The sequence below is a fragment of the Apodemus sylvaticus genome, chromosome 4 (genome assembly GCF_947179515.1).
Source record: "Apodemus sylvaticus chromosome 4, mApoSyl1.1, whole genome shotgun sequence".
NCBI lineage: Eukaryota > Metazoa > Chordata > Mammalia > Rodentia > Muridae > Apodemus > Apodemus sylvaticus.
Window position 1 is genome coordinate 71,466,038 of NC_067475.1, and position 12,044 is coordinate 71,478,081.

General features: G+C 44.6%; 1 protein-coding gene across 1 annotated transcript; it reads right to left on the reverse strand.

Moving 5' to 3' along the window:
* Window positions 1-1,971: 1,971 nt before the first annotated feature.
* On the reverse strand, window positions 1,972-11,650 carry S100a10 (S100 calcium binding protein A10). Its single transcript, XM_052179897.1, has 3 exons — window positions 11,533-11,650; window positions 5,429-5,580; window positions 1,972-2,375 (listed from the first exon to the last, which is right to left on the reverse strand). The coding sequence occupies exons 2-3, from the start codon at window positions 5,558-5,560 to the stop codon at window positions 2,214-2,216; spliced, it is 294 nt and encodes a 97-aa protein (XP_052035857.1). The 5' UTR covers window positions 5,561-5,580; window positions 11,533-11,650; the 3' UTR covers window positions 1,972-2,213.
* Window positions 11,651-12,044: the final 394 nt, after the last annotated feature.

The window sequence follows — 12,044 nt, forward strand, 5'->3', positions numbered from 1 at the left end:
CCCCCATGTTTCTCATAGTCTGAGCAATCAGGGGTGTGCAATTTTATCATTATCTGCCCCTTGCATTTTTCTATTTCTCAACAAGCCCATGCTGGGTTTATCTCTATGTTTTACAGCCTATTTATTTTAAAGTTTGCTAGATACATGAACTTGTCATGTCTGGAATGTTGTTGGGCAAAGCTTGGTTGGTTATTAACAATGTTTTTACTCTAAATTTCTAATTTAGGCAAGGGCACCTAGAATAGCAAACGTTAACAGGGGCCTGGTGCTTTCATCTAAGTGGACTCAAGGCACTTTTGAAAATCAACCATTACTTTAGGTTTTATTTCTTACAGAGGACAGATAGGATGGATCTTCATGCCAATGCAGGTGTATAGAATCCGATAAAGGTCAAACTCTGACTCCCTTAAAGGTGGAACTTTGTTGACTGAATCTTGGATGTGGGACCAAGTCATGTATGGAAGGAGACAGGAAAAGGGCGTCTATTCTCTGTGTGGGCTGAGCCACAGGGTGTAAGATTCTGTAGTTGCTAGATGTAGCAATAGCTTCTTAATTTAGCAGAGAGTTTCCTGACACAGTAGTAACCTTGGTGGTCCAGCTCTAGAACATAGATTATGGATCATTTCTGGGTCAATCTCAACTCCTTAGCTGTTTCCACTCCTCCCTTTAATCCATGTTTTGGTAAACCTGCTAATATAATTTTATGGTTGCAAATTTTTCGTACCTTGTTCATCTAGTGATGGAGAGAAAATGGTTAGAATTTTCCTCTTGCCTTTACGATGGATTTTTCTCTAATGCTAACTTTGAACTATTCTGTTCCCTTTTTATCAACTTCTCCACACACTATTGGATAGCTTTGTACTGAACTTTCACCTAAAGTTAGATTGGAAGTTTTCCTGGTATGATATCAATGTGTTCAATCTTAAAAGACACTGATTGTGGTGGTGTATGCCTGTAATCCCAGCATTTAGGAGGTTGAGACATGAGGATCAGGAGGTCAAGGTCATTGTCAACTACATAATTCTTCATATACCATATCTGAGGCCAGACTGAAAATGTGAGACTTGTTTCAAAATTTTTAAGTGTTTCCAGTGTTGTTGACCTAATTAACTTGAAGAGTTCATTGCATTAATTTATGGAATTCATATATTGCCTCTCAATAAGCATAAAATACATTATATACACATATACACTGAAGCTTATAACAGGCATACAGAAAGGTAGAAAAACTGTGTCATGTATTAGCATCAGTCTGTGCCTTGATGTTCATCTAAAAGCCACGCAATGTATATATATATACATCTAGCATATTTCTTGACGTCTGGGAGCTAACTAAATCAATGTTGTTGGGGGATTTTATCCCTAAGGTATCTTGTTATATCCCTGCCTCCTTTGGCTCATTTTCTTTTTCTTTTTTTTCTTTTTCTTTATTATTGTTATTTGTCTTTCAAGACAGGGTTTCTCTGTGTAGCCCTAGCTGTCCTGAAACTCATTCTGTAAACCAGGCTAGCCTCAAACTTGGAGATCTGCCTGCCCCTGTTTCCTGAGATTAATGACATGTGCCACCACCAGCAGCTTTGGCTCATTTTCTGATGGGCTTATTTTGACTCTAGATTTTGTTGTAGTTTTTGCAGTGAGAAAATGGGTCCATACATCGTGGGTATCCAAGGTGCTAGCTACCATGGCACTCATTTAGCTGGGTAAGACTATGCTGAGGAGTCAGAGAATTAGAATATGTTCTTGAAGAGCCCTCTTGGAACACGTTGAGGTTTGGTCCTTCACTTAGACATAGTTTGAAGATCAAATAGAAAAGTCAGATCCAAGCCTGAGCAGAGAATGCTTTCTCATTTCACTGGTTCTATGGAGACAGACCTGCGGTATGCTGACTGCCCAAGATCATGATGACTCTTTTTGACCCAAAGAAGCAGTGAGCAAGCATTTCAGAAGGAGCAAGAAATACACTACCTCAAATTCAGAACTTAAAAAAAGGACTTTCTTTATTGAAGGCAACGGGGTGCAAACAATATAAAACTCAAAAGCTTCTCTGTCATTGGATTAACTTTTCTCTCTCAGCTTGTCGAATTACAGTTGGATGTCATTTGCACATTTCCTAAGGGTCCTGATCTGCTCACAAGAAGCAGTGGAACAGATTCTTCAAGTGACCCCGTGGGAGAGCACATATCAGGGTGTGGGGTACCAATGCTCCAGTTGGCCTACTTCTTCCCCTTCTGCTTCATGTGTACTACAAAATAGTCATTACATGCGATGGTGAGCCCCGCCACCAGTGATAAAAAGCTCTGGAAGCCCACTTTGCCATCTCGGCACTGGTCCAGGTCCTTCATTATTTTGTCCACAGCCAGAGGGTCCTTTTGATTCTAAAAAATAAGAAGAAGAAAAAGAAGAACAAAGGCAAGCAATGTCAGTTAATGACATCATAACATAAGCAACTATTATCTTATCTGATCCAACCTGCTGACAGCCATGTGTACAAGCATAGTTTCTGAAGTCTTACTGGCCTTTGTTAAATCATCAGCACATTTTTTTAAAATTTTTTCTCTAGAATGACTTTTCAGTAACTTCATATACTCATCATTTTCTACTTCAAACCTAATTTTTTTCTAAAGCAAATTTTCTTTCCTGACACCATGGTCAGATCCTTAAAAGGGAACTCTTTATGAAGAGAGAGCTTCAGATTACTCAGAAATAAGTTTCAGGAGGACTCATTGTTGTATTAGTTCTACACAGTTGCTAATGAGGACACTGGGTTTGGGTTCTAGAGAAGACTCAAAAGAATTCTCTTTTTCTCCTTTGCACAGTTGGGATGAGCAGGTGTGTCATATGTCATAGCAGCCATGTCACCTGAGTCCATCACACAGCTTAGTTTGTCTTCACATGTCCACTCTAAGTATGAATACAGGAGTTTGGATGTAGTGTCCTCTCTAGGAGGCCTTCCACTCTTCATGAACTGAAATGCTAGTCACATTGTCTGCCTCTTTCCAGTCTTTGAGTTGGTAAACCTATGCCATCTTATTCTCATTCACTGAACAACTTTCAAAACAAGCATGTGTAGCTGGTAGGGTGACTCATTTGGTAAGGTGCCAGCATGAGAACCTGAGTTTGTGTCCACAGCACCCACGTAAAAGCTGGTTCATCAGTGCAGTCCTAGAATCCAGCAACAGGAAGGCAGCAACAAAAGGATTCATGAGGCTTACTAGTCAGCCAGTCTAGCCAAATTGGCCAACTCAAGGTTTAGCCAGAGACCTTATTTCGAATGTGACAGACCTATGAGACAGCAAAGTAGGTAAGACTGCTTGCTGCTAAGTCTGATGACCTAAACTAAATCCCTGTAGCCCATAAGATAGGAGATCATCTACTTCTCCAAGTTGTTCTCTGACCTCTTCATGCATGCTATATAGTACATGGGCCTTTATACACACACACACATACACACACGCACACATACACATGCACACACAGAGAGATCCACTCAAATGAATATGTATGATAGAAACATAAAACTCCTTAATGAGCATGAGTGTGGGGGACAGAAATAGACAGGTGCCCTGACTTGCATCTTGTTTCTTTGGTGATTAGCTTGATTAGTCCTTTTGCTGCTATGCTGGTTAAAAGTGCAAAATTATGGTTACTTCTATAGGGCCAGGCTATCTCAGAGAGAGAAATAACCTCTTATGCAGTAGAGGCTGTTAAAAGGCACAATGTAGCTATGAATTCCAATGACTGAATGATTAGTGGGAGAACTGACTGAATTGCAATATTTAAATGTGCTCAATGTTTACACATTGCACTCAGAGATCTCTTATGGTAGAGTCATATTGTCTACTTGAGACTGCAAACTCCTACCCTAAGCTATCAACTGAAACCTGCTGTATGTAGCTAATTCTGGCCTCACCCCCAGCTTCCTGGCTGTGGTCAGAATGAGTGAAATTTGGATGACATAAGCCATCTACTTTAGAAACAAAATGGTCTATTAGTGAGTACACATCTAGAATTATGGCCCTGTCTGTGTCTAGAATAAGCTACTCTGCCTTGGCTAGCACACCCCCTTGTATACACTCTTTATGCTTCTCATGACACAGAGCCTTGACTATGGAAGGATCTGTGTCTTAGGTCACACGAGATGAGCAAGTATTTTAATGTTAAGAATGCCTCTGCAGATGTGATGGGTTGCCTTTGAAAGAGCACATTTTGTTCTTGCATTTCATGTTTATCTAGAAGAATCATAACAAGTTAAAAGTGGGCATGTGAATAATTATCTCCAAACATCTCATTTTAGAGAGAAGGGAACCAGAACTGTAGAGTGAAAGCCACTGGTCACTGTTAGTCCACAGCTAGAGCCTATGTCTGCTTATTTGGGACTGCATCATAATGCCTGTGGTAGCCAAGGAACTAGCTCACTGAGCTAGCACTGGTGTGACTGCAGCTTAATGGGAGGAGACAGGCCACCTATTTAACTGATATTGACGACATGCAAAAACAGTCTCCTGCAAAGCCCCGTGTTTATTAGAATAGGAGCCAGGACCTTAGATACTGTGCTATTTATCAGACAGATGGCAAGAGGTGAGATCTAGCCACCTACCCTCATTTCCCTTTACCCTTCAGGGACTAACGCACCCAGTATAAGAACCATCCTTTCTTTCTAGGAAAAGATGGGACTGTACCACAATATGCTACTGTATCAAGCAATACTTTGCCTTAGATGAATATTAAACTCAGCAACTGTTTCTTGAGGGCCTATAAAGTCAAAGGACAACTATGCCTAGTGTCTTGACTAGCATATATGAGAAGTTCTGTCCAATCTTTCCAAAGTGAGGTGTAAACTAGGCTGTGCTTCTAGGCTCCTAAGGTGACACTGACATTGTAAAAAACTATTATTTCTGGAGTGACACTTTGTTCATATTCATCCAGCAAGTAACATGATCCCTTTATGGGTTAGAGATGGAAAAAAAGAAAGAAAATTCTTGTTCAAAGGGATTTAAGAAGATTCAAGTGGAGAGGAGCTCTCCAACAAAGTACATGCTTTACCCATGAGGCCCTAGTCTCAACCTGCACCTCACAGCCACACAGGAAAGATTCAAGTGGCAAATGACCAGAATGTGGAACTTCCATAATGAGGGTTATGGACCTAAGGTGCAGCATCCCTTGGTTTATTACACACTTGTGAAAAGTCTTTCCCCCTCATGAAGTGCCTGTGGGTATGGGTATTTTCACCTGCAGATTGAGAGTTCTTTGAGGCCAGGGGTGGAATCTTTTCCACTTTGCTGCTCAGTAATACATTAACGCACAGTAGGTACAGTCTACCAAGCAAATGGATGAAACACTTCCAAGTAGTTCCCCTGCAGGGAAGGGATGGAAGAAAAGGGAGGGCACTCAGATTTTTATGTGTGGGTCTGAGACTTTCAGGACTTACTTCCAAGAACCCAGGAAACTCCCGTTCCATGAGCACTCTCAGGTCCTCCTTTGTCAAGTAGTCTTTGTCCCCTGCAAACCTATGAAATGTAAGCATCATGGTCTCCATGGCGTGCTCCATTTGGGATGGCATTTTGAAGAACCTGTCGAAACCTGTTAAAGGACATAAAGAGAGTTTGAGTTGACTTTTAAACCACAGGTATGAAAACCTTGAGACGGTAATGTGAAAGGAAAAAGCAGAGGTCTAATCACCTTTCCCATAAAATTCAATCAATCCAAGACCCTGTTTGGGGGCTTTTGTTAGTAGCCACAGACACTTCAGGTATTGGATCACAGAATGTGGGATTTACCTAGATGTCAACCACTCTACATGCTCCTAATGGCGGACAAGGACTGCTTTTCCCCCCTTAGCTTTTCTTTTCTTTTTTATATTTTTATTAGATATTTTCTTTATTTACATTTCAAATGATATCCTCTTTCCTCATTTCCCCTCCAAAATCCCCTGGGGCAATGAGCCTTCTCTGGTCCAAGGGCCTCTCCTCCCATTAATTTGCAACAAAGCCATCCTCTGCTACATATGCAGCTGGAGCCATGGGTCTCTCCATGTATACTCTTTTGTTGGTGGTTTAGTCCCTGGGAGCTCTGGGGATGCTAGTTGGTTCATATTGTTGTTCCTCCTATGGGGCTATAACCCCTTCAAGGAGCTGCTCTTTTTAACTAGAAAGTACCAAATGAAAGAGATGTTTCCTTATTTCTCTTGGTGCTGAAAATGTAATTCTTTGAAATGACTGAACACCAACAAGCACCAAGTCCAACTTAGTAACTTCAGAAGCTTCAGCCCTCCAGATGTGACTCAGGGACCTGGGCCAGTCTGACTGTAGAGGTTAGGAACTTGCTTATAGGTGTGTTTGTCTGCTGGCTGTGCATACTCTACTCACACTCTGGACTCACGCTCTAGCAGTGAAATGCAGCCACTCTGTCTGAGTGCACACTCTCGTAAGGTTCATTATCAAGTTCAGCCAAGAAGGAATTAGTACATATATATACAGACTCCTGTGGGAGCTCAGTGTCCATATAGAGTTTTGAGCACAAATAGGAGAAGCTGGCGACTTCTCCTGCTGAACAGGAACCTGGGGTGTGTTTTAGTCCGAATCCTGCTGCTGACCAGTGCCTGCTCAGATGCCTGAATTCTGTAACCCACCCCAACACACACACACACACTGAACCCTAGGGCCTAAGACATGCTATGCATGTCTTCTATCAGTGAGCTATGTATACACCCTGACCCTCTTTCCACAGGTCTCACTAACTTGCCTAGACTGGCCTTAACTTGAGATCCTCCTGCCTCTACCTGTTGAGTAGCTGAGTCTGAGCCATTTTGCCTGGCTTCTAAATACTGTCTTTTACGGAGTCAAAGGTGTGGTGCTGAACACTGGCATTGGAGAGTTATATTTAAGGATTGCAATTCTACCTCTTTGCCTCAGAAAAATTTTAACAACCTGCTAAGGAATCGCACACCTGAGAACACGTCAGTGAGGATCTGGCAGGACTCAGCTGCATGACGCCAGCAGCAAGTTTACGCTTCAAGGTGTACAGTGGCCTGAGATCCGGGGGATCCCCTCCCCTTTTCCTCTCTTACACTGTTTGGATCTGCCCCACATCCTCAATCCTGGAAATGGGTTTCTGGTGGCTGGCTTAGAGGGAGTCTGCCTTGCCTGGATTGATTTCGAAGCCCAGAGTTTAAAAGAACTGAGTTTCAGTCACCTAAAGAAGGACATGGGATGCCACTTCAGTCCTTCAATCATTCAGGAAAGGAGCCAGATGCCAACGAAGTTTAAAGTCCGTGCCCACATTCAGAGCCACAGAGCTTTCTGACCTCCTCTCAGAGCAAAGATTCCAGATTCCAGACATCCCAGATGTTAGAACCAAGTGGACACCCATTCTACTTTCTCACAGGCAGCAGGAAAGTGTACTGCAGAGCTGATAAGAGATTCCCCAAAATAGAAAAACAGATCAATTTAGGACTCCCAGGAAATGCAAGCTGTAAGCAGAGGAAATCCTGGCCTCACTTGAATGACCTCTTCAGAAGGGTGAGGTCAGGCTACCTTGCTGAGAGCTAAGGTCTGAGGCTAGTCCATTCCTTCCTGCCTTACCCAGAGGGCTATGAAGTGACAATGTTCCTCCCTGACGTTTCTCTGCCCTAGGTCCTCCGCCCCCCAAATCTCTTATTTTATCCACACACAAAGCAGCCCACCGACTCCCTGCCTGTTCAAGATACCTGCAATAATAATCCAGAGATACGGGTTGGTCAGAAAGTGAAAACAGAGTTGAAATTCACAGCATATGCCCTTGATTCCAGAAGACACTGACAGGGCTATAAGCAAGGAGTTATTCTAGAGAAAGGTTTACAGTAAATCAAGACTCCAGGTGTGGTAGGGGTAGTCCCAACAACTATGAACTCAGCACTCAGGGTGAGATGGGGCTGAGACAGAAGAAATGGAGTTATCGGCCAGGCTGGGTTGTATAGACCCTGTCTCAAGAATCAAAACAACTGACTCTCTCCTTCTCTCTGCCTTCCTCTGCCTCTGCTACTCTCTTAACTCCCCCCCCATGCCCTAAATAAACTCTATTCTGTACTAAAAAAAAAAAAGAATCAAAACAACAAACAAACGTAACAGAAATGTGAAAATGTTGTTCTCTTGGATGAATGAATGCATCATACTGCCCTTCTCTGACAGAGTGGTACTAACCAGTCCTCCATGGCTAGGAAGGTGGTTGCATTACAGGGTTCACTATGCTCTGTAATCAGTAACTAGAATGAAAGCTGTTCAGGAACTTGAATAAGGCATCTCTACTCCACCTAATGCCCCGCAAATTCCATCCAGGTGAGGTAGGCCTTCCCCTTCTGACTGGGTAACACTTTGTCATGAGGGCCTTGGGCATTGGTCTGAGAGTTGGGGGAACCTTTTCGGTGTCCCTGACACCCCACTCCATACCTGGTATATTCAGTTGGATACACTTGTTCACCTGTCTGCCTTGACTCCAAAGCTGTCTTGATCAAGAACCACATATTATTCTGCTTTACTTGAGAGACCACTAGATGATACTTGTTAAATGAATAGCTCAAAGTAGAGGAGATGTAGATGAAACTCTCTTTAGGCAGTTGACAACATTGGAGCTCAGAACACAACAGCTAAAGGATGTGAGTTCTGAGAAGGGCAGGGAAGAGGCCTCTGCAGGGTTCACCTATGAATGGAATGGTACCGTACAGAGTACATTCCAGACACAAAGGGAAAAACCATGTGTCCTGCTAAGCAGGTCTGGTCAGGTGCACAGGCTTCTCAGTCTTGCTATTTCTTTTGGTTTCATTCATCATGCCACTCACTGCTTGGCCAGCTCTGCAGGAAGGACCCAGGCCTCATCCACTCACCGTTTACTGAACCGTTTTATTCTGATGTCTGCCCACACACTTCACACTTCACAGCCTGAGCAACCTGTCTTAACTCTCTTTCTCTGAAGGAAACAATTCCTGTTTTTGTTTCCTTTTCAGCAAACACCTACTTTGCACACATCACCTATGCTGTTAAGTACCAACAATGTTCTAGTTTTCTCTGTTGGACTTTATGGGAGGGCCAAGGGCGGGAGTCCCTCTTCCTGAGCAATCCCAAATGTGTCTTCTGGCCCTGTGCCCAGATCTAGGCTGTAAATCTCAGAGTCGGGGCCTGACTTACTTTGTTCTCCTGTATTTTGCCCATATCTTAGTTTTCTTGAAACCACCCAGAATTAATTAGGGTGTCAGTGAACATAAACATCCATTATTTAATAACGTTTGTAGAATTCTGTTCTTTTGTTTAGGAGAAATTAAAGAACAATTTTTTTTAATTGAATCCAGAGGACATTCTTGAATCTGACCCTTAAAGTATATTTGGGGTAGGAATGAAATTAAAACAATGGATTTTGGCTCAGATTTTCCCACCAAATAAAAGTTGCTTACTACAGACATGGTCTGCTAAAGAAAGTTCCAGAAGCAATTCAATAGGAAGAAAGAACTCTAACTCAACCAAGAACACCCAGTTTTTTCAGGAGGAGCTGTCATGATCCAGCAACCCAACCAACACTTGCTACAGCGACAAGTGATAATTATTTAGTTGAAGGGTTGAAAGTTGTCTTTAAAAGTCAATCAGCCCCTCCCTGCCTCCCTGCAGGGGTGGCGGTCCTGAAGAACTAGACCCTCACACACACCAAGCATGTTACTCCATTTGCTTCTGAAGTGTGATTCCTAAATTGTGAGTCCCAAGAGCCCATATTTTAGTCCAGCTTTTCCCAGCACTGTGAGCATTAATTTATTTCATAATTCTGAAAGAATCCCATTGTTCCTTTAGCTGGGCTTATACAGATAGAGTGTGTCCACGGCATATCAAATGCTTATGCATTTGCTGGGAGGCGGGAGACATGACTCTTTTTTTCTGTCAGTGGAAAGCAGGGAGGCATTCAGCCTCAGCCCCACCCAGCCCAGGGCCTGACCACACTGGGGTGACTGCTCAGAGGCTGGTCAGAAGCCAGGCACAGGAGGACAACGGCCCATCTGATGTCCTCAGGGGGGAAAAGCCAGGGAACAGCATCAGTCAGAAATCAGGGTGAACCCAAATAACTGCTCTATGCCAAGCAGATGAAAAAAAGAAAAAAGAAAAAAAGAAAGAAAAGAGAAGAAAAACAACTCTTAGGCTGTCATTGATGATTAAATAGACATTGCATAGGCATGGGGTGGGGGGGCTAAGGTAAATGAAATTTCAGTGAATTACATGAACTCCTTCCTGCTCCAACTCCTGGCATTATTTATAATTTGCTGAGACACACCAAAGGCTCTCTGACAGGGTGTTTCCTCCTAACTTGAAGTACAACATACAAAAATCCACTCTTGGAAGCTGAAACTCAAGCTTCAGGGGGTAAAGAGAGAGAGACAGAGTTGGCATGCTTCTGCCAGTCGAATTACTGCCCTCCCAGGCAGCTCAGTCAAGAAGCCCCTCCTGCAGGTTGGTGGCCAGTCAGTTGTGACTCATTTCCTCTTGGAAAATGCCCTGGAAGATGGCACAGTTCCTCTTTTCCTTCAGGGAGAGATCTGTTCAAACCATCCACAGAGAATCAGCAACCAGCTAGGCCACACCCAAGGTCTTACCGCTGAGTCACAGGCCGCAGATCACTAGGAGAATCCAGGAACCCCTTGTGCTAACCCCACCCTGCAGAATGTGTCTAGCTTTCCTGGGGTGGGGGTAGAAGAGTGAAGGTGTAGGTTCTGTGGATTGCAGAATGTGGCTCCGGGCTCCTTGCTGGTCGGTTACATTTCTGTTTCCCTGCCTCCCACTCAGCAATTTCTCCAGAGTCCTCACAGGCAGGGCTAGGAAAGAGGTCAGTCATTCCTGTGCCCAGGCTCAGGCCGTGAATCAGGTACATCCCTCTCCCTGCACCATATCAAATTAATCCCAGACTGAAGATTCTTCAAGCCTGCTCTCGCTCCCTCTCTCTGGTTCCTTTTATTTGATCTAAGTAGCATGAGGAACACTTGGTAGAGAGAAAGTCACCCCAGCACCTCTTTATAAAGACAACAAATAGAAAGTCCTCCTTTAAAGATCCTTCCAAAGCAGCCTGGAATTTGCACTGGGGCTAAGGCAACAAGCAGAGCAAGGTCCTTTAGAATGGGAATTCTCCAGCTGTCAAGCCTCCAGTCCTCCCTGGCCAAAGCAGCTCAGATGGCCTGGCTGGGGAGGAGGCTTTGAACATCTGGTCTGAGGTCTGCCTGTAACCTAAAGCTGCAAGAAACTGGCAGCTGGGACAGAGCACAAGCAGGTTCTGCTAAACTCCAGTTAACTCTGAAGACTAGTTGCAAAGTAGAAAAGATGAGAATGAAGAACCACGCAGCGAAGAGGAGATCAGAAGTATAGCGGCCCCAACACCAGGGTGGGGCAGCTGCAGACAAGAGTGGCCTCCGCCCCAGCGGGTCTGGGGGCGTCCATCCGAGGCAGTGTGCGAGCTGGAGGGTGAGCCCACCCAGGCGGAAGCAAGCGGGTGTGGGGTTCCCCAAGGGCAGATATTAGTTGCGGGACTCACCTGGGCCCCGAGGCGCAGCAGTCCTTGGAAGAGCTAGGCACACCGCGAGGAGGAGGCGCGAGGAGGCCGGCACTGAAGAATCTTTGTAAGCGGGGCGGGTACAGAGGGCGGAGGCGCCCGGAGCGGGAGGAGCCTGGAGGGCAGGCAGCCGTCCTCCCCACCCATCCTTCCCTTCCTGCCCCCCACTCCGCCTCTCTCTCTCTCTCTCTCTCTCTCTCTCTCTCTCTCTCTCTCTCTCTCTCTCTCTCTCTCTCTCTCTCTCCCTCCCTCCCTCCCTCCCTCCCTCCCTCCCTCCCTTCCTCCCTCCCTCCCTTCCTCCCTCTCTTTCTCTCTCCTCTTTCCTCTCTTTCTCTCTCCAAAACACAACGCACACACACACACACACACACACACACACTTTTGCCACGCTTCCCTCTCTGCCAACAGACTAACTTCTTCACTCGTCTCCAGGGACAGCCCTATTGTAAACATCCCTGCGGAGGAATGCTCTTAGTATTTCAGGACATTCTCAT

Bases quoted from the DNA above. Each gene is read 5' to 3' on its own strand.
- S100a10 (XM_052179897.1), bottom strand. From the start codon at position 5,560: ATGCCATCCCAAATGGAGCACGCCATGGAGACCATGATGCTTACATTT. The intron at 2,376-5,428 runs GTAAGTCCTGAA...CTTATTTTTTAG, and splicing joins AGTTTCCTGGGTTCTTGGAA to AATCAAAAGGACCCTCTGGC.